General features: G+C 37.8%; 1 protein-coding gene across 2 annotated transcripts in view; it reads left to right on the top strand.

The window, feature by feature from the left end:
- KDM6A (lysine demethylase 6A) overlaps positions 1 to 21,023 on the top strand; it is a 172,299-nt gene that overhangs the window by 52,603 nt on the left and 98,673 nt on the right. For both annotated transcript variants that reach the window (XM_081081960.1, XM_081081959.1), the window contains exon 3: positions 12,737 to 12,845. In XM_081081960.1, coding sequence (XP_080938086.1) covers positions 12,737 to 12,845 — 109 coding nt within the window. The remainder of the gene's footprint in view (positions 1 to 12,736; positions 12,846 to 21,023) is intronic.

Raw genomic sequence — 21,023 nt, 5'->3', positions numbered from 1 at the left:
TCCGCAACCTCCCCATTGACCCTGCCTTGAGTGTGACAGGGGGCGGTACCCCAACCCCCTAATCAGCCCTACCCTGAGCGTGACTGAGGGTGGCATCACAACCTCCCAATCTGCCTGCTCTGTGCATGACAGGGGGCAGCGCCCCAACTCCCCAATCGGCCCTGCTCTGAGCCCGACCAGGGGCTGCACCTAGGGATTAGGCCTGCCCTCTGCCACCCAGGAGCAGGCCTAAGCCAGCAGATCGTTATCTCCCGAGGGGTCCCAGACTTCAAGAGGGCACAGGCCAGGCTGAGGGACCCCTCCTCCCCCCCCCGAGTGCACAAATTTTTGTGCACTGGGCCTCTAGTATATATGTATATAATTTATTTTCTTTATTGATTAAGGTATTACATATGTGACCTTATCTCCCCATTGCCCTCCACCCCGGTGGTGTTTGTGCCCATTGGTTAGGCTTATATGCATGCATACAAGTCCTTTGGTTGATCTCTCCCCCTTACCCCAACCCTCCCCTGACTTCCCTCTGAGGTTTGATGGTCTGATTGATGCTTCTCTATCTCTGGATCTGTTTTTGTTCATCAGTTTATGTTGTTCATTATATTCCACAAATGAGTGGTATTTTTCTTTCATTGACTGGCTTATTTTGCTTAGCATAATGCTCTCCAGGTCCATCCATGCTGTTGCAAATGGTAGGAGTTCCTTTTTACAGCAGCATAGTATTCCAGGGTGTAGATGCACCACAGTTTTTTAATCCACTCATCTGCTGATTAGGCTGTTTCCAAATCTTAGCTATTGTAAACTGTGCTGCTATGAACATAGGGATGCATATATCCTTTCTGATTGGTGTTTCTGGTTTCTTGGGATATATTCCCAGAAGTGGGATTACTGGGTCAAATGGGAGTTTCATTTTAGTTTTTTGAGGAAACGCCATACTGTTCTCCACGGTGGCTGTACCAGTCTGCATTCCCACCAGCAGTGCATGAGGGTTCCTTTTCCTCCACGTCCTCGCCAGCACTTGTCATTGAACTGGTATATTATTATTTATATACTAGAGGCCTGGTGTACAACATTCATCCAACCGGGGGGGTGGGGGGGTTGGTCCCTCAGCCCGCCCAACCTGCACCCTCTCCAATCTGGGAACCCTCAGGGGAGCCCTCTCCAATCCGGGAGTTTCTGTCTGTCTTTGCAATCATATGAACAAATTGTCTGAGACCCCAACTCAGTTTGGTTTGTTGCTCACAGAATAATAGAGACATTTTTTTTTCTTTGCTTTATTGGCGGAGATTTCCTGGAAGTTTTAGGATATCTTCCCTTTAATTTTTCCTAGACACTCTGATTTTACTTATGTCTCTCACTTTTGCTTTCCTTCCATACCCCACCACAGCAGTAACTTGCTCCAGGCTCACTTTGCTCTAGTGCAGCGGTTCTCAATCTGTGGGTCGCGACCCCTTTGGGGGTCGAATGACCCTTTTACAGGGTTCGCCTAAGACCATTGGAAAACATATATAATTACATATTGTTTTTGTGATTAACCACAATGCTTTCATTATGTTCAATTTGTAACAATGAAAATGCATCCTGCATATCAGATATTTACATTACAATTCATAACAGTAGCAACATTACAGTTATGAAGTAGCAACGAAAATAATTTTATGGTTGGGGGTCACCACAACATGAGGAACTGTATTAAAGGGTTGCGGCATTAGGAAGCTTGAGAACCACTGATCTAGTGTCTAGGACAGTGGTCGGCAAACTGCAGCCCCTTGAGTGTGGCTCTTCCACAAAATACCACGTGCGGGTGCACATGTACAGTGTGATTGAAACTTCGTGGCCACACTCAAGGGGCCAGAGAGCTGCATGTGGCTCAGGAGCCGCAGTTTGCCAACCACTGGTCTAGGAGATCCGTCTGCCACCAGAACTACAATTCCCAGCATTTCTGGTGCTACCCGCACTCTGGGCTTCCACTTCCGGTCCTGGGGCTGCCACCAAAACTACTATTCCCAGAAATCCTGGTGCTCCCTGCGATCTTGGTTTTCCCTTCCTTCTCTGTCTCTGTCCCATGGCCTCCCACTCTGCCAAGTCTTCCAAGCCGCCAGCTCTCCCTCTCTGCTCTCTGTCTGGCAGCTTTAGAAGCCAATTTCCCCAAGCTGCTCCACTCTCTTCCGGCTCTCCAGCTCTGCTCTCCGCCCAGCACCTGTGTATGCAAATTAACCCACCATCTTTGTTAATTTGCATACTCCTCATTGGCTGGTGAACGAAGCGGAGGGATGGTCAATTTACACATTTCTCTTGTATTATATAGGATAGGAGTAGTTGTGTTTTTCTGCCACATAGGTGGCTTTGGTTGGTTTATTTTGTATTTTGTTGTTGCTGATTTGCTTTCATTTGAATGTGTGTGTCTTTTTGAGTAATGATCGCTTTTTATATGATTTACAGTAAAGCAAGGTGAGAAAACATGGTAAAGAACTGAGGCTAAATCTTCCTGTGGGATGGTGGGAGCAGGAAGTGCTGATCTTACGTGTTGCTTTTCTGTTTGGTTTGGAGGTAGAGTTGTAGAAGGAGCCAGTGTGTAGAAGTGTAACAGGAAAAGCAACTTATGGAGCTCCTTTGTTTGAAAATGACTTTAGGTCCCTAGGCACAGCCATAGTTGAACAATTTACTGCTCAGAGGCTCTGGAGCCATACTGTTTGAATCCAGCCTCTGCTAGTTAGTAGCTATGTGACCTGGAGCACAGGATTAACTTTCTTTATGCCTGGGTTTTCCTGTCTCTGAAGTAGGGTCTCCTTATCTCATGGAGTAATTGTGAGGATTAAATGAATAAACATGTGTAAGTGCTTAAGGTAGTGACTGGTACATATCGAGAGCTCAAATATTAACTGTCAGCACTTGAATTACTAATGCTAAATTTATCTAGTTTGATTTCAGTAGTGTAGTCCTATGAGAATATTTTTCAGTATCGAAGCATTTTCAATAGTTTGTTTGAAAAGAATGATACTTAAGGTTCTGTGCTAGTTCCTTGAATGGCACTTACTTACTCATTAGCATCCACTGAATGCAGGGTAGTAGGTCCAGAGAGGCTGAGAAATCCAGGATTGAGAGTGATGCTTAAAATTTTTTATACTGATTTTGTTGTGATGTAAATAAAAGGTGACATATGTTAGTTGAAAATTGGAGTGAGGGAGATAGGGTAGAGTAACAGATGTATAAGTTCTTGTATCGTTTCTAAAATGTTAGGTATGGGTAACAGCTGGATTTTTTTTCCTTCCCTTTATGCTTTTTGTATTGTGTTAATGATTATTTCATTAGACTCTTTTTTGTTTTGTTTTTGAGGACTTTATCTTTTACAAGAATTCTCAAAGGCAGTCAGTTTCTGGCTTCTCTGGAATACTACTATTCCATATTGCTCCAGGAACTTGGACTTCCCTATCAGCTTTTGTGGCTTTAGTCATCTAGGTGATTCCAGCTAGGGAGAGGAGAGGTTGAAGCAGAGCATGTGCTTTCTTTATACCCATTTCACTACGCCGCACCTGCAAGGATGGCTGGGGATCCCAGTACTCATTCTATCTAAACGTATGCCTAATTAAATGTAGGGCTTCTATTAATAGAGGAGAGGAGATAGGATGATAGGGACACGTAAAATCTGAAGCAAGTTACAGAGCAGTGCTTATATAAAATATGTAAATATTAATACGCAAGTGGGGAAAATATATGTACTTGCACCTGCACAAAATAATCTTGAATATAGATTTTTTTTTTTTGGACATTTATTGCTTCTGGGAAAGGGAACTGGGTGACTTGGGTCAGGATTGGGAGAAAGACTTTTCACTATAGTCTACCCTTTAGAATTGGTGATGTGTCGATTTTAATTTGTCAAAAATAACATGAAATTATAAAGAAAATTCTGATATATAAATTCAGGAATAGATATGTCATTAAGAATCAGTAATGCTTGAGATTATATCATTTAAAGCATGTAACTCTTCCCTCATTAAAAAAAATGTGGTGTGTTGAAATTTCAAAAAATGGTTTAGACTTGGATACTTTTTAAGATGTTTTAAAAGCAGCCAGGCAAAGGCATTGCTGAGTGTCTAGAAAGGATAAGAAGTTTAATTTATGAGACATATTTCTGGAAAGGATATCAACTTTAATGATGTAGACATTTTTATGGTTTTGGGGGAACAGGTCAGGATAGTATGTTTTAAACATGCTTAAATCCCTTAATGTTTATAAGTAGTCAGCTGCTAAACCATCTTGTATGTCTGTGGCTGGCTTTTAGGAAGTATGGGCAGAACTGTGTACTTGTGATTTATTATTGTCAAACTTAAAAGTTTGGTTTATTTAAAAGCATTGGTACATTTAAAACAGTAGTGATTTATACCTTAATGGAAATGATGCTATATAATAAAACCCTAATATGCAAACCGAACGACCGGCGGAACAACTGGTTGCTATGATACGCACTGACCACCAGAGGGCAGACGCTCAGTGTAGGAGCTGCCCGCAGTTGGGGCCAGTGAGCAGCGGCGCCAGGCTGCCAGCCAAGGCGGGTGTCTTTGGGAGCCCCCCGATCACCCCACCGGTCGCCCCACAGATCAGCCCTGATTGCAGGCCAGGCTTAGGGACCCTACCCTATATATTGGGAACAGTCTCTTAGATTTAAAAATTAAAACCTGGCAAGGCTACTCTAACACTGAAAAAACAGGATGATGCAGCGATGACATGCATGAACTCTGGCTTGTACATTTTGTAGTCAGTCCTATTCTGACACCTAAAAACTGTGTGACAAAGCCAATTACTTCTCTCTGCTTCAGTTTTTCCACCCATAAGATGGGGAAAATTGTACTACTGCCTCAGAAGGATCATGTTATGTACTACTTTTTATAATCAGGGCAAAAAAATGTAGCTGCCCATACAACAGCAAGATGCCTTTCACCTGTATAAAAAGTATGGTCACTGGTGCATGCAGCATCCCGGATTGCGAGGATTGGGCCTAAACCGGCAGTCAGACATCCCCTGAGGGGTCCTGGATTGCGAGAGGGCGCAGGCTGGGCTGAGGGGACCCCCCCACCCCCCGCCCTGCCCCGCCCCGTGCATAAATTTTGTGCACCAGGCCTCTAGTTTTAAATAATAAGATTAATTGTTAGCATCCTGACTTGCAGCTCTTAAGAAATGGAAAGTTTAGGACAAAGAAGAGAGGGTTATTTGAGGACGTACAATAATAAAGTGACATTGCTTTGTTAATGCAAGAAATAATATATTACGCTACTGTTTTGTGACCATGAGTTGGGATATGTCCCCTCCCCTGAGAAAGCTTACAGGTGAGGGAGGCAGGAAGTACCTAGGAGCTTGATAAAGGGGAGGGGCTTCAGAAAAGGGAGCCATCAAACTAGAACTGTGTTGAGATTCTATCTCAGGCATTTGTGGTAGGCATAAAAAAAGGGGGGGCACACCATTGGGTTATGTAAATCTATATTAATTTATTCTAGCATTTGTATGTCACCACGCTACTTCAGCCAATCTTCTATATTGGAGGGTGGGGAGAGAGGAGGATCACTTGTTTAAGAGTTTCCTATGTTTACAATTCTAAGATATTAGCAAGTGTCATATTTTAGCTAGGAACTGACCAAGTTCATCATAAAAGACTTTAATGCTTAACATTAAAAATAAATTGGTTATATATCTGTGTTCATGAGCTCTAAACTTTATCAAGGTTTAGAAATAGAGGGTAATGATGATATTACTGTTCTGAGATAACACATTTTTCAAATAAGAAAAATAAAGCAGATATTAAACACAAATTATATTGAACATGATGGAAAATGGCACTATAATGGGGGAAGGCATCCAGGATCTTCACCTAGCTGGGAGGATGTTAATTCACTTTCCTCTGATTCTATTATTTAATGATTAACTATTTATTTTCATTCTCAATGTTTTTCCCAGTATGTGGTAAGATATAAGGATTATAAATATTATAAATATGTAAGCTACTAACTGTAAAGAACTATAGACTGTAAGAGTGATTTTTTGTGGAGGGCATTGCTCATCCCCAGTATAGGATATTCCATTTTTTTTTTTAGGCTTTTCATTTATAAATGTAAGAAATTTTGCTTTCCTAGTATTTAGTATGTGGATTGAATATTCAGTTTTTTTAAAGCTTTAAAAATTAGCTAGCTATACACTCTCCATAGCCACCTGTCTTTAAATTTAAATAAAAATGAAAATTAAATAATTTTAAAATTCAGTTGTTGACTTGCACCGACCATATTTCTAGTGCTCAATTGCCACATGTGTCTAGGGGCTACTATATTGGGCAGATTATAGAATATTTATATCATTGCAGAAAGTGCTCTATTGAATGATGATCTAGATACAAATGATTTTTATTCAAATTTTTGACTACCCTCACACTAAAGGTAAGATGAATCCTGGAGGAAAGCATAATAATTTTTTAATGATGTCTTTATAAGAATAGAAATGGTACAGGTTAATTATGAAAACTCCAGAAAATATAGAGGAATAAAATGAGCAAAATAAAAAGAAGTTACTGTATGGCCTGACTATAGATTTTTTATTTTTAACATTTGTTTTATATATTATAGTCCTTTTTCTCTGCATGTGCGTGTACACACACACACTCTCACTCTCTCTTTATGAGGATGATTTTACTTGTGCATATTTAAAATTTTTAAAAAGAGCAAGAATATAAGAGTAACCCTTTTAATGGAAAAAAGTTTTGCTTTATAGAAGTTTACCTGAACTTTGTTCTAAATCTAAACTACCTATATGTCTTTTATGTTTATAGTTAGCTTTTGAGTAAACATATTATTTAAAATACTGTGTTTAATTCTAGGTAATAGTATTAGAATTATCTCATTTTCCTCTAAATGCTCCTTAAAATTGTTAGTATTTGCTTATATTTAATGTCAGGGCTTACCTCAAACACTGCAAATAAATTCATGATGTTTCACTGTGAAATGGTGACACAACGCTCTTGAAAACTATTCTGCCTTCTTGTTCACTTTTATCTCATTTGATATTTGGCTATGTCAGCATTGTCTTTGATCACTAACATTCCTTGTTAGTTTCATGCTAGTTTTGTTGGATATTACAAGTACTCCTTCACTTATGATGGAGTTACATTCTGATAAACCCATCAGAAGTTGAAAATACCATAAGTCCAAAATGCATTTAATACACCTAATCTACCGCGAACATCATAACTTAGCCTAGCCCCATGGTTGGCAAACTGCGACTCGCGAGCCGCACACGGTTCTTTGGCCCCTTGAGTGTGGCTCTTCCTAAGCCTTAGAAGTACCCTAATTAAGTTAATAACAATGTACCTACCTATATAGTTTAAAAAATTTGGCTCTCAAAAGAAATTTCAATCGTTGTACTGTTGATATTTGGCTCTGTTGACTAATGAGTTTGCCAACCACTGGAGCCCATTTCTACTAAATGCTTATCACTTTTGTAAAAGTAAAAAAAAAAAAAAATCATAAATTGAACCACTGTGAGTCAGTGACCCATCTGTATTATGAATTTGTTAATGAAGCCCGAGTATATGGATAGGTGAATTTAAAATGTGCTCATTCTGATTTTTACCTGTTACGTTTCACACGATCAGAATTGTGTATAGTATTCATTTAATATTATTTACTTATATATTTTTAAAATATATTTTTATTGATTTCAGAGAGGAAGGGAGAGGGAGAGAGAGATAGAAACATTAATGATGAGAGAGAATCACTGATCGGCTGCCTCCTGCATGCCCCCCACTGGGATTGAGCTTGAAACCTGGGGATGTGCCTTGACCAGGAATGGAACCGTGACCTCCTGGTTTATAGGTTGATGCTCAACCACTAAGCCACACTGGCTGGGCTGTGCTATTCATTTTAGATGTGTTTCTTTGCTTTATAGGAAATGAAAGATAGGCAATAGATGATCATGGTAATGGCATCAAGATATTGTGATAAGATGAAGTATATGATGTTGTCATGTTTTAGCTTAAGTTACTAAACAAAAGTTCTTTGTGTTTGTATCTTGAATCCTTTTTTTTTTTACCATGAAGCCATATTTGCTTGTAAATTTAATGCTAATCATCCATAGGAAATTGTCAGAGGAGTAGGAAAAGTTTCTAAGTATCTTAGTAAGAGTTTAGAAAAAACAAAGACAACTGTTTTTTTTTTTTAATATATTTTATTGATTTTTCACAGAGAGGAAGGGAGAGAGATAGAGAGCCAGAAACATCGATGAGAGAGAAACATTGATCAGCTGCCTCCTGCACATCTCCCACTGGGGATATGCCCGCAACCCAGGCACATGCCCTTGACCGGAATCGAACCTGGGACCCTCCAGTCCGCAGGCCGACGCTCTATCCACTGAGCCAGACCGGTTTCGGCAAGACAACTGTTTTAATGAGTGCTTTATTTAAATGTCATTGATAGCTTTAAAAAAGTCACTTATTTAATGTAAAATTAAGAATTGTTATTCTGTAGCCCAACAATTTTATAAATTTCTCTGATATTAAAAAGCACTAAAATAAATTGTATTTTTTTACTCTTAAACATCAGCCAGATAGGATTAATATATGTCTTAAAGAAGATCTTGAAATTTCATGCCTCCAAATTATAGTAATTTCTTAGACTTTAGTGTAGCATCCAGACTCTTAATTATAAGGGAGCACAATGATTAATTTCAGTGATTGTGATTTGGTACACATGCACATTTAGATAGCTAGGAGTGGAATAGGAACTGAAGACAGTCTTGTTATAAATGTTAGGGTTCAAGGATAATAGAATCACCTCAGATTTGCCTTGTTTTAGGATGCCTTTCCCATATGTGCTTTGTACAGGTAAATTTTTAAGATATACATTTTGAAATTCTCAGTGGCTTTACTTTACAGGAGAAGACAAATCAAGGCATTTTAAGTAGGTGTTTGCTCCACATTACATTTTCTTATCCCATCAAAAGCTTTTGAAGAGGTGGTGAAAGCATTTTTTGATAATTAAAGCTATTCTGGTTCCTTTCTTTGTGGGCACTAAACCTGAATTTGTACCCAGAGATTTGAGAAATCATGCATATTTTCTTTTTTAGTGACTAGAACACACTATGACACACCATTGTACAGTAAACTGTTAGGGAAATTTTGACAAAATTATTTTGAAGCTTGAAACAGTCTTGAAAGAGTTAGAGCATTTTTTTCTTATCTAAGGAGAAAGTAAAGAAAGTTATTAAATACCTATGGAGTGCTAAGCATTGTGATAAACCCTTGAAGTTTTCCTTTTAAAAATATATATTTTTCAATTAAAGGCGACATTCAATATTATTTTAGTTTGAGTTGTACACCCCAGTGGTTAGACATTATATAACTTACTAAGTGATCACCCCAATAAATATCTTACCCACCTGACATAACTATTATAATATTATTGACTATATTCCCTATGCTGTACTTGACATCCCTTTGACTATCCTGTAACTACCAATTTGTACTTCTTAATCCCTTTACCTTTTTCACCCTTCTCTACAATCCCCCCTCCCATCTGGCATCCATCAAAATGTTCTCTGTATTTATGAGTCTATATCTGTTCTGCTTGTTTATTTTTTTTAGAGTTAATTGTTAATCGATATGTATTTATTGCCATTTTATTGTTCATATTTTTAATATTTTTTTTCTTTCTTGTTTTCTTCTTAAAGAAGACTTCTTAAAATAGACCCATTTCATGTTATGTTGGCTTGGTGGTGATGAACTCCTTTAAAGTTTTCTTGTCTGGGAAGCTCTTTATATGTCCTTGGATTCTAAATGATAGCTTTGCTTGGTAGAGTAATCTTGGTTGTAGGTCTTTGCTTTTCATCAATTTGAATATTTCTTGCCACTCCCTTCTGGACTGCATAGTTTCTGTTGAGAAATCAGCTGACGGTCTTATGGGAACTCCCTTGTTGGTAACTAAATGCTTTTCTCTTGCTGCCTTTAAGATGCTTTCTTTGTTTTGAACCTTTTGCATTTTAATTATGATGTGTGGGCCTTTTTGAGTTCATCTTGTTTGGGACTTTGCTTTCGGGACTTTTATGTCTATTTCCTTCACCATGTTAAGGAAGTTTTTCTATTATTTTTTAAAATAGGTTTTTGATTTCTTACTCTTTTCCTTCTGGCACTCCATAATGTGAACATTGGTATGCTTGAAGAGTTGTCCCAGAGGCTCCATACACTATCCTTATTTTTTGGATTCTTTTTTCTTTTTGTTGTCCTAATTGGGTGTTTTTTTGCTTCCTTATATTCCAAACTAGTGGCCCGGTGCACAGATTCATGCACATTGAAAGAAAATTAATTAGAAGAAATATTTTAGTATTGCTAGTCACCCTTTCTCTATAATAGAAGTGTCAACCAAATTCATGATTGACAGTGACAGTGTGGCGCCAGTGAGAGTTTTACATGTACTGTGCATGTGAGAGTCAACGTTTATTTTTAAATTGCCAGTGTGCATCATATGTACCGGATGGTTGGACGTACGTATCGTAGGTCACTTAGCCTTTTATATATATAGATAGCTGTTTTGATTCTCAGATTCATCACGTCTACTATTGATTCTTTAAAGTATTCTTCATTTCAGTTCATGTATCCTTCATTTCTGACTGGTTCTCTTTTGTGGTTTTCTTGTCCTTTTTCATTATGTTGAAGTTTTCACTGAGTTCATTGCTCATCCTTATAACCATTGCTTTGAACTCTGCATCTAGTGGATTGCTTGTCTCCATTTTGTTTAGTTCTTTTTTGGAGTTTTGTTCTGTTCTTTCATTTGTGACATGTTTCTTTGTCTCCTCATTTTGGCAGCATCCTAGTGTTTGTTTCTGTGTATTAGAGTTGCTATGTCTCTCAGTCTTCGTTGAGAGGCCAAAATTGTAGTAGGTTTCCTGTAGGGTCCAGTGGCACAACCTCTCTAGTCACCCAAGCTGGGCATTTCAGGCCTGGGACACTTAGACATATGGGGCATGCCAAGGCCAAGGGCAGATGCTGCTTGTTTGAGAGATTTTAGGAAAAGTCTGTAGCCTGAGCCAAGATAGGCCATTGGTATGGAAAAGCCACTGGAAACAGCTTGTGTGGGCCTGCAAGTTGGATGGGATGGGGATCTCATGGAATCACCAAGACAGGGTGAACAGTGTTAGCCAGGTTGATGGAGACTCAGATATGGCTCCCGGCTATTGGCTTTGTGTGAGAAGGGCTCAGAAAAGGAACAGTGGCCTCTGCTAGCACTTCTTTTTGAGAGAAAACCACCATTCCAGACCTCGCCTTGATGCCAGACAGTTCCTGGTGCCCTTCGAGCTGCTGCCCTAGCAATGTAGCTCAGAGGGCATGAGTCCGAGTAAGTCCATGGCCGGCCCATTAAGATCCTTCCTTCTTGTCTCACACAATCACAATCCCAGCTGGTTTTTACAGCCAGAGTTGTGGGGACTTCTCTTCCTGGCGTTGGAACCCTGGGCTCAGGGGCCTAGTTTGGGTCTGGGACCCCTCATTTCTTAGGGTGAACCTCTGCAGCTGAGATATCCCTCTTGATTTTTATCCGCCACATGTGGGTGTGGGACCGGCCAGTTCCGCATCTCCATCCCTCCTACCAGTCTGGATGTGGGTTCTTCTATATATCCTTAGTTTTAGGACGTCTTCTGTTCAGCTGGATTTCAGGTTCTGAATGATAGTTCTATAGTTTATTTGTAATTTTGATGTGGTGGTGGTAGGATGCAAGTACTACATTTACTTACCCCACCATCTTGACTGGAAGCCCCTAAAGTTTTCTAATTTTATTCCTTTTGCCAGCCCTTTGAATGTTATTAATACACAAAAAAGAGAGGCTAAGTTCCCCAGGCTCTTCTGTAGCTAATGATTACTGGAATATGTCAGAGTCCAGAATTATCTTCTTTCCATTGTTCATTTTCTCATGCAATCCCTTGGATTTTTTTTTTTTTAAGATAAGCTTAAAATATTGTTTCTTGTTTTTTTGTTTTTCTTCAGGGAAGGAACAGTGAGAATGAATGCAAATGCATGTATAATAGTGCGGGGAAGGATTAGGAATAGAATGAGAATTGGTGGGTTTGATGTATATCATGAGGAGACAGTTGAAAGGCAATTTATGGCAGTTTAAACTGGTAGAGGTTATGGCAAAAAGTAGCTGTTAAGTATAAATGGAAGTTAATATTACTCTGGCGATTCTGTGAATTGTCACATAACTTAATAAAGTTCTTTCTATTTGTTGGAAAGATGGATATTACTTATTTATATCAACAGGGACCATAGTAATAATTTAGATTTATAGCTTATGAATAAAATTATCAGAGTGCTCCTACATTATCTTATTTGGCAAGCATCTTCATTTTATAGATAGGAAAAACTCTTATGTAATAACTAGTGGCTCTTTTAATAAACACTTAGGTATTCTAAAGAGCGCTGCATTCACCCTGGCCATGTGCCTCTTGTGCACCGGAGGGTCGTGGGTTTGTTCCCTGGTCCGGGTGTGTATGGGAGGCAGCTGATCGAGGAACCTCTCTCACTTCAATGTTTCTTTCTCCTCCGTCCCCCTTTTTAAAATAAAATAAAGGATGCTACATTGAGTATGTCTGAGGTAGAAGTGAAATAAATATATTGATTTCTTGGATAATTAAATGGAAGATGTGTGCATTATGTCAGGAAGGAAATGCATTTTAGGGTTTTGTCTTTTTCTTAAATGTTTGTATTTTTTATTTCTAGGCTGTTCGCTGCTACGAATCTCTAATCTTAAAAGCTGAAGGAAAAGTGGAGTCTGATTTCTTTTGTCAATTAGGTCACTTCAACCTCTTATTGGAAGATTATCCAAAAGGTAATTTTTCCCCTTGTTAATTACTGTTTGATTTACATATGTGTTTAAAATAATTGTGATAGTTTGTACCCTATCTTTATCAAGGGTACTACCAGTTTGACTTCTAAGAAATTGTAAGCTTATGAACATCCTAAACGAGGAAAAAAAAAAAAGAAAAAAGCAGGATAGATGGAAATGTGAAGAATTCATGTAACTCTATGTAAATTATCTATAGACCATTCAGTTAAACTTATAGCCACCTACATGTGCACTACCGTTTTGTTCTACCTTATGAAAAATTCCTGCCCATCAAAGGTTGTACCATAGTAGAAAGTGAGCCATTGGTGGACACTTTAGAAAAATAACACAAACTCAGCATTTCTTTTTTTTTTTTATCCTGGCTATAAAACTTCCATTTTAGCTAGACCAGCGGTTCTCAACCTGTGGGTCGCAACCCCTTTGGCGGTCGGACGACCCTTTCACAGGGGTCACCTAAGACCATCCTGCATATCAGATATTTACATGACGATTCATCACAGTAGCGACAATACAGTTATGAAGTAGCAATGAAAATAATTTTATGGTTGGGTCACAACGTGAGGAACTGTATTTAAAGGGCCAGAGGTTGAGAACCACTGAGCTAGACAATATTTGAACAAAAATGTGATATGTAGCCATGTTATTTATTGTAAAGGTAAATAACACAGAGAGATGATCAGATATGAGCATGAGCATTGGTTAAAACAAGATTTTTATTCATTTGAAATTTTTTTTCCTATAAGAATTAAAGTGAGTTAAATAACTGGAGGTAGTCCCCGAAGAAGTGTCCTTTTTATTTTACTAAACTGCTGATCCCCCAACCATTACTCACTTAGGAAGTTGAAAGCACCCCCAAATATTATCTCCCTCAATACCAAAGGTAAATCTATAGCAAAAACTGCATCTTTATAAGCAAAAACATTTTAACCTTTGATCGTAGTAAACATCTTAATGTAGAGTGGTTGGATTTATTATGCTTGTTTCCACATATGTGTTTAGTGGGCAGAACAACTGGTAGGTAATTATAGGGCTAGAGTGAAGGATTGCTGGCATTTAGTATTGATGTTTTATTATGCCACTTTTGTGTTAAGTCAAGTGAACACTTTCCTAATGAAAATGCAATTTTAGTTTGAGACAGGTGTAATCTATGGATTTTGGAGTTAGGCATGCTTGCTTGCTTTTTGTTTGTTTGTTTGTTTATTTATAGCAGCTCATCTCTATTGTTTACCATTAGCTGCATTACCATCAGCAGATTATATATACATCCCAGGGCTTCTGTCTTCTAATCTAAATGAGGGGAGGAGGCTACAGCTTAGACGTTTTGGGATTGTTATGTGAAACTGGTATTTAGCAAGTTGACTTCAGGATAACAGACATTAATAATTATTTAATACTCTATTAGATGTTTTTATTTTAATTAAATTAATAAGTTATTTAAAGGAAACCATTACACAAAAGAAACATAATAGGTATCTGTGCAATCTAATTTTTTAATGCTGCACCTTTGTTTTTGTTTTTTTTGTACAGCACAGTAATTTAAGAGCACATAAATAGAGACCCAAACTTGAAAATTAGGTTTGCATGTGGGCCTTATATCCTTGCTGCTTATAGATCATTAAAATATGTATTAGCTTTTTAAAAAAATATTTTTGATGATTTTGGAGAGGAAAGGAGAGGGAGAGAGAGTTAGAAACATGGATGAGAGAGAAACATCGATCAGCTGCCTCTTGCACACCCCCTACTGGGGATGTGCCAGCAACCAAGGTACACGCCCTTGACCAGAATCGAACCTGGGACTCTTTAGTTCACAGGCCGATGCTCTAGCCACTGAGCCAAACCAGTTAGGGCTGTATTGGCTTTGAAAACTATTAGTTTATGAATTTAGCTACATTTTCCATTTATAACATGTTTGGCTGTGAAGGTAATGAAGAATACAAAAATACTTGTTTTGGAAGGTGCTTTTTTCTTTTTTGGAAGGTGAGGTTGGGGGCATGTGTCAACTGGACTATATTGGCAGACTAGCTGGAGGAAATAATCTAATAAAATGGGAAAACAGAAAGATAACCTAAGGATTTAAGTCTTTGTAAAGATGTGCTCTTAGACCCACTTACCGTTGTGTAGATGAACTGGCCATTTATAGGTCATCAGTAGGTTGATTCTTTGTTATAGGAAGAAGAGGAATGAGAGGATAGATGCAGAGGTATGCATTTTAAGTATTTCTAGCTGATGGCTTGTATTTCCTAGATGTGATTTGTTGTGTGTTTTTTTTATAATCCTTGAAGTTTTATTGACCACATTCCCACTTAAAAAATTCCTTTAAAAATACCAATTATTGAATTATTTCTATCCATTCTCTTCACTGTCTTCCTGTAAGTCCAAAACTAGTAGCCCTCACACACCCTACCACCACCACTACCAATTGATTGGAAACATTTGTTACCTCAGGCTGCTTCACTTTTCTCTCTTTGGCACCAGGACAAAATGAAAACCTCCAACCCCAGCCAAAAAAACATGTATTTTTAGAGAACAGATTATATAGCATAACTTTTTGTGGAGTATACATAAGACTTGCAGTGAACATGTGAATAAACTGCTCAGGTATATGTATGTGGGGGACTTATTGGCCCTGTTATTGTGAAGATAGTTCTTTATTGTCCTGAGTCGTCATTGTTGTGTGAAATTTTCTGAGTTTGGAATTCCTTGTGAAAAACTGATTCTATTTTTATACTAGAAAATGGTAGAATTCTACTCTTTTTTGTTCACACTTTTGGATTGTGGTTTTTCTCTTCTTCTTTGTCATTCTGGTCCCATCTGCTTCCTGTCTTATAGGAATTCCTAAAAATTTTCTGATCTGCAGATGGTATACTTTGATTATTATTCCTGTTGTAGATTTATTCATTAAAATATTTTTTCTGTCATTTTAGATGAATTTGAAGCAGAAGGAAAAAAGGCTTTGTAAAATTTTAACCTTTCTTGTTGATAATGTGTATAGTCTAAAAACATTGCTATCACTTAATTAGGTCATTTGGCTTCTAGGAATTTATCCTGAAAAAGTAATTGGTCTAGGCTGGATTCCTCTAGAGCAGTGGTTCGCAATCTATGGGTCGCGACCCCTTTGGGGGTCGAACGACCCTTTCACAGGGGTCGCCTAAGACCATCGGAAAACACATATATAATTACATATTGTTTTTGTGATGAATCACTATGCTTTAATTATGTTCAATTTGTAACAATAAAATTGGGGGTCACCACAACATGAGGAGCTGTATAAAGGGTCGTGGCATTAGGAAGGTTGAGAACCACTGCTCTAGAGGGAGTTTACATACAGGATGTTTAGTAAGGAATGCCTTTAGGATCAACACCTGTGGAAGGTGGGGATGGAAGGAACTAAGATTGGACAGAGGGAGATAACTTCTGTGACAGCCTTGGCCTACTCCATCGGGAGCTCTGGAGCTAGAATAGATGACTAGGTCTTTATCTTCCATCCATTCGATAATGAATGTGGGCCAGCCTGGGAAGGACTGTGACTTCAGCAAGGAAGCTCTCTGCAGCTAAGGCATTTCACTGCTAGAGGCTGTGTGCATGTAGGATTCCCAACAGTCCTTTCTTCAAGTGGGATTTGAGTGGTTTTTCATTGTCTTATCATACCGCCTCACTCCTAACCTCAAAGCTAACCCATTGACCTCAGCTGAACCAAACAGCTGATGGAGCTGTTAAACTGCCTTCAGCCATGGAGATGGTACAATGATTTCTCTTCTTTGGGTTGGAGAACAACTCGAGAAGCAGCGAACCCTGGGCTGAAAGGCAAGCATATATATTCTTGTGAATATATGTGATGGAGCCTTGGAGCAGTGTAATTAATAGAATTATATGTAAATATCAAGTAAATATGTGTGGCACATTATATGAGAGGGTAATCACTAAGTTAGTTACTTAGAAAATCAAGTAGCAGATTACCTCAGCGTATACAGCAAAATCACAAAAAAATAGAAACCACGAGGTAAGAGACTAGTGCAGGGGTGGGCAACCTTTTTGTGAGTGCATGCCAAAACCAGCAAAATCTCTGACTTAAAATTCTTCTGTGTGCCTGCCCTAATTTTTTGAGAACATGTTACGCCTACTTGATAACTCTCAAGGTGTATGTATGTGAAGAACCTTGAAGAAATAATAAAATTCATTCGAGCGACAAAAACACAGTATATGATGATGAAAAATACATTTATTTTTTAAGGTATACCTGTACACTGATAGTCCGACAGAAAACTTTATGATTCTGTTTGATATTATCAGTGGGACTTTTGCTGCTGCATCACTGATGACAGAGATTTTACATCAGGTTTATATTTCGTGACCTTCAGAGATATGCACGAGCTACTACTTTCATCCGTCAGGCTACTCCTATTACGAGACTTAACAAAATTCATCACTGAGAACAAAGATTCACAAGCGTATGTGGATGAAACCAAAACACTGGTCGGATCTAGGAAGGCAGAGGCATAGAAATTGCTCTTCCCCTCTCTCGTCAATCCATGTCTATGGTCTTTAAGATAACTTGTTATGTAAAATTATTTATTTATCTAAGATGCACCTACACTGAATTTATCTGAAAAATAAAAAAGTCGATATTAAGAAAAAAATTGTAAATGGAAGATGATAAGAGAGGGTTTCGCGTGCCAGCCCTCTCATGTTTGGCACGCGTGCCAGGGGTTGCCCACCCCTGGACTAGGGGATGGATAAGTAGGAGTTTTGGAAGTTAAAAAGAAATTAGTTGAAGGAGATATAATTATTGCTGATATTAGTATGAAAAACTAAAAAAATAGATTCTTTCTGGTTTGTTTAAAAATAGTTTCTTCCTGGTTTGTGGTGAGCTAGAAGCTTTTCCTGAAATTCCAGCCAGTGATAGATTTTCCTTCCTCAAGTAATTGGTCATTTGTTGCATTGTCTGTCACTTTTGGGCAAAATAGGTTTTCATTGTTTTAGTTACAGTTGGCTAGGACAAGTTACTTACATTCCAAGCGTTGTTAATGTGGGGAAGTCTTAAGTCAGAGTTGGCGCGCTCTCTCTTTTTTGTCTTTCTTGATTGGAATGACAATACTCCATCTTGAGATAGATATAGATATAGATATAGATATAGATATAGATATAGATATAGATATAGATATAGATATAGTATAAAAACAGAAAGCACATATTTTTTCAATAACTTTGACTTTGGTTTCTTTAAGAATCAATTTTTTGATTTTTGCATGGTTCACTTATTGTTATGACTGTTGGAAGTAAAGGTTGTGATTCTTTTAAGAATCTGCTCTTTGTTTAAAGCTTCTTTCAGATAGTTATTGGGAATTAGTTTGTATAGCATATATGTTTGCGATACAATACAAATTGACTTTTGAAATAAAAATGATATAAAAATCCAGAACATTGACGTATACTGACATAATATCCACAGAATGAATATTGTGTATCTCTGAAAACTGATGCAGTTTAAGGTGATTGTTTCATGTTTTCATTGCATTCACAGTTATTGCACCCTATTTTTCCATATAACTTCATAAATGTATTTTTTTTTTAACCACTAATACCTTCATTCACTTTCTTTACAATTTGAGAACCACCAATTTTCTTCAGTCTACTCGTGGCCTAGAGTTAGAAAATATAATTGAGAAATAACTGCAAGTAAGCACAATAGTGACCATACCGAGGTTGGTAGAAGCCTGTGTCCAGTCAACAAGCAAATGTTACAGTAGCTTCAAGAACCAGGGAGCTGGTGGCAGATCATATTGAAGGAACACAAAGAAGACACCTACTTGGTGTCTCTTGTGGTAAGCCAAATGTGAGATACAAAGACCTTGCGTATGTTATTTTAATAATGACAGAGAAGTATTAAATCTTAGATTTCAGTAGATGTATTAGTTTGACTTGAAGACCTCAGTGAAAATACTGACACAGGAGTAAACTTTTCTAATTTCCTGTTTGCTCCTCTCTATAATCTGAACATGGGATCAAAGGTCTGTTGTGGTAGATGCTGTCCAGGGTTTTTTTTCAAATGTTAATATATATTAATATAAATGCTATATATATAACGGAAGGTGTGCTTTAGACATAGATTTGAAAAGGTAGAAAGCTGACTAGAGAGCTAGGCACATCAGTCATTTATATACAATGAAACAGTTAATATAAGCTCTCTGAGATAGCATTTATCCCAAGGTATAAATACAGTTTTTCAGTTCAGCCACAGAAAAACAAAGAAATCTACTGACTTAATAACCTTAGGCAACCACAACCTGTTCTGACCTAAAGATGGCAGTCAGTGCAACTGACAGATTTTGTGTTCTTTCCTTTCCTTCCCTTCCATACCCATAGACTCAACCACTAGCCCCTAACTTGCCTATAGTGTTACACATTGGGCTAGGGATGAAAAGAGAAATGCTGAGTTCTGCCTGAAGTAAATGTATGGTCTAATATATAATATAGGAGTATAGATTGAATTTTAAATCCTTTTCTTTATTACATTTATAGTGCATCTAACTGTGAAGAAGGCTCCCTTTTTCTGGCAAAGCTATCACCCTTAACCTACAGCAGTGATGGTGAACCTATGACACGCGTGTCAGGTGACACGCGAACTCATTTTTTTTGGTTGATTTTTCTTTGTTCAATGGCATTTAAATATATAAAATAAATATCAAAAATATAAGTCTTTGTTTTACTATGGCTGCAAATATCAAAAAATTTCTATATGTGACACGGCACCAGAGTTAAGTGAGGGTTTTTCAAAATGCGGACACGCCGAGCTCAAAAGGTTCGTCATCACTGACCTACAGTGTGGCTTCTTTTCTTCCTTGTGCTGTCTGTATGGACTTGTCACTAGGCATGCTTTCTTTCTCTTCTTTTGACAATCTTAACTTAGAGCCATAATATTTCCAAGCATGTTCAAGCCTCTGTCACCTACTAAATCCTTATCCCTTTTTATTTCCTCACTCTGTTTCTATAGATCTCTATTTTGTTTAATTCCAAACGAGTTGTAGTATGGCTTTGGATTTTTCTTTTTATTCTTCAGTTATACTGTATGCCCCGCCCCGCCCCCCCCCCCTTTTTTAATCTTTACCCCATGACATGTTTTTTTTAAAAATATATTTTATTGATTTTTTACAGAGAGGAAGGGAGAGAGAGATGAGAGATAGAGAGTTAGAAACATCGATGGGAGAGAAACATCGATCAGCCGCCTCCTGCACATCTCCCACTGGGGATGTGCCCGCAACCCAGGTACATGCCCTTGACCGGAATCGAACCTGGGACCTTTCAGTCCGCAGGCCGACGCTCTATCCACTGAGCCAAACCGGTTTCGGCGTTTGTTTGTTTTTTTAAATTGAGAGAGAGAGAGAGATTGGTTGACATCTTTATGCCAAAAAGATGAACATTATTCAAATAAGTTACTTATTCAGATATGTTATGTTTTGGCTAATGCTTCTCTAATTTGAATATATTCAGAAAGTTCTCTATGTTATTCATATGTATTTAGGCGCTTGACTGATAGACTATGAAAACATTAGAAATGGAGTTTTAGAACATACTTATTTCCATTTTCTGCTATTATACTCTTTGAAAATCTTTGAAAATTTGAGTCATTTTTAAAAATTGAGGTATAATTGAAATATAATATTAGTTTCAGGTGTATAGCATTTGGTATTTGTATATATTGGGAAATGATCACAGAAAATATAGCTAACATCCATCACCATACATATTTACAAAATTTTTTTTCTTGCGATGAGAACATTTAAGATTTACTCTCTTAGCAACTTTCAAATATAGTTATGTTGTACATTACACCCCCATGACTTATTTATTGCTCATCAGTTTTTTAAAAAGTGATCTCTCCGCCAATTCTAATATGTATATATAACTTTTTGTTTGTCTTTTAACCTCCTCCTCACCAAGTTCTTAAATTGATAGGAACTACTTTAATTTTTTTCTGAGCCCTTTTTTACCTTGAGGTAGATTTAAGGGTATAGGATATCCTATTTTGGAATTGAGTTGGAGTAAGATAATTCTGAGGTGGATTTCTTATTGATTGTATGAAAGGAAGCTTCACAGACAAAATAGCTCTTTTGCCATTTGAGGTTTTTGAGCTCTTAGTCATTCTTGTAAGTTAAAGATTCC

This window comes from Myotis nattereri, assembly GCF_964212035.1.
Source record: "Myotis nattereri genome assembly, chromosome: X".
Lineage (NCBI taxonomy): Eukaryota > Metazoa > Chordata > Mammalia > Chiroptera > Vespertilionidae > Myotis > Myotis nattereri.
This window is presented reverse-complemented; position numbering and strand designations above follow the sequence as displayed.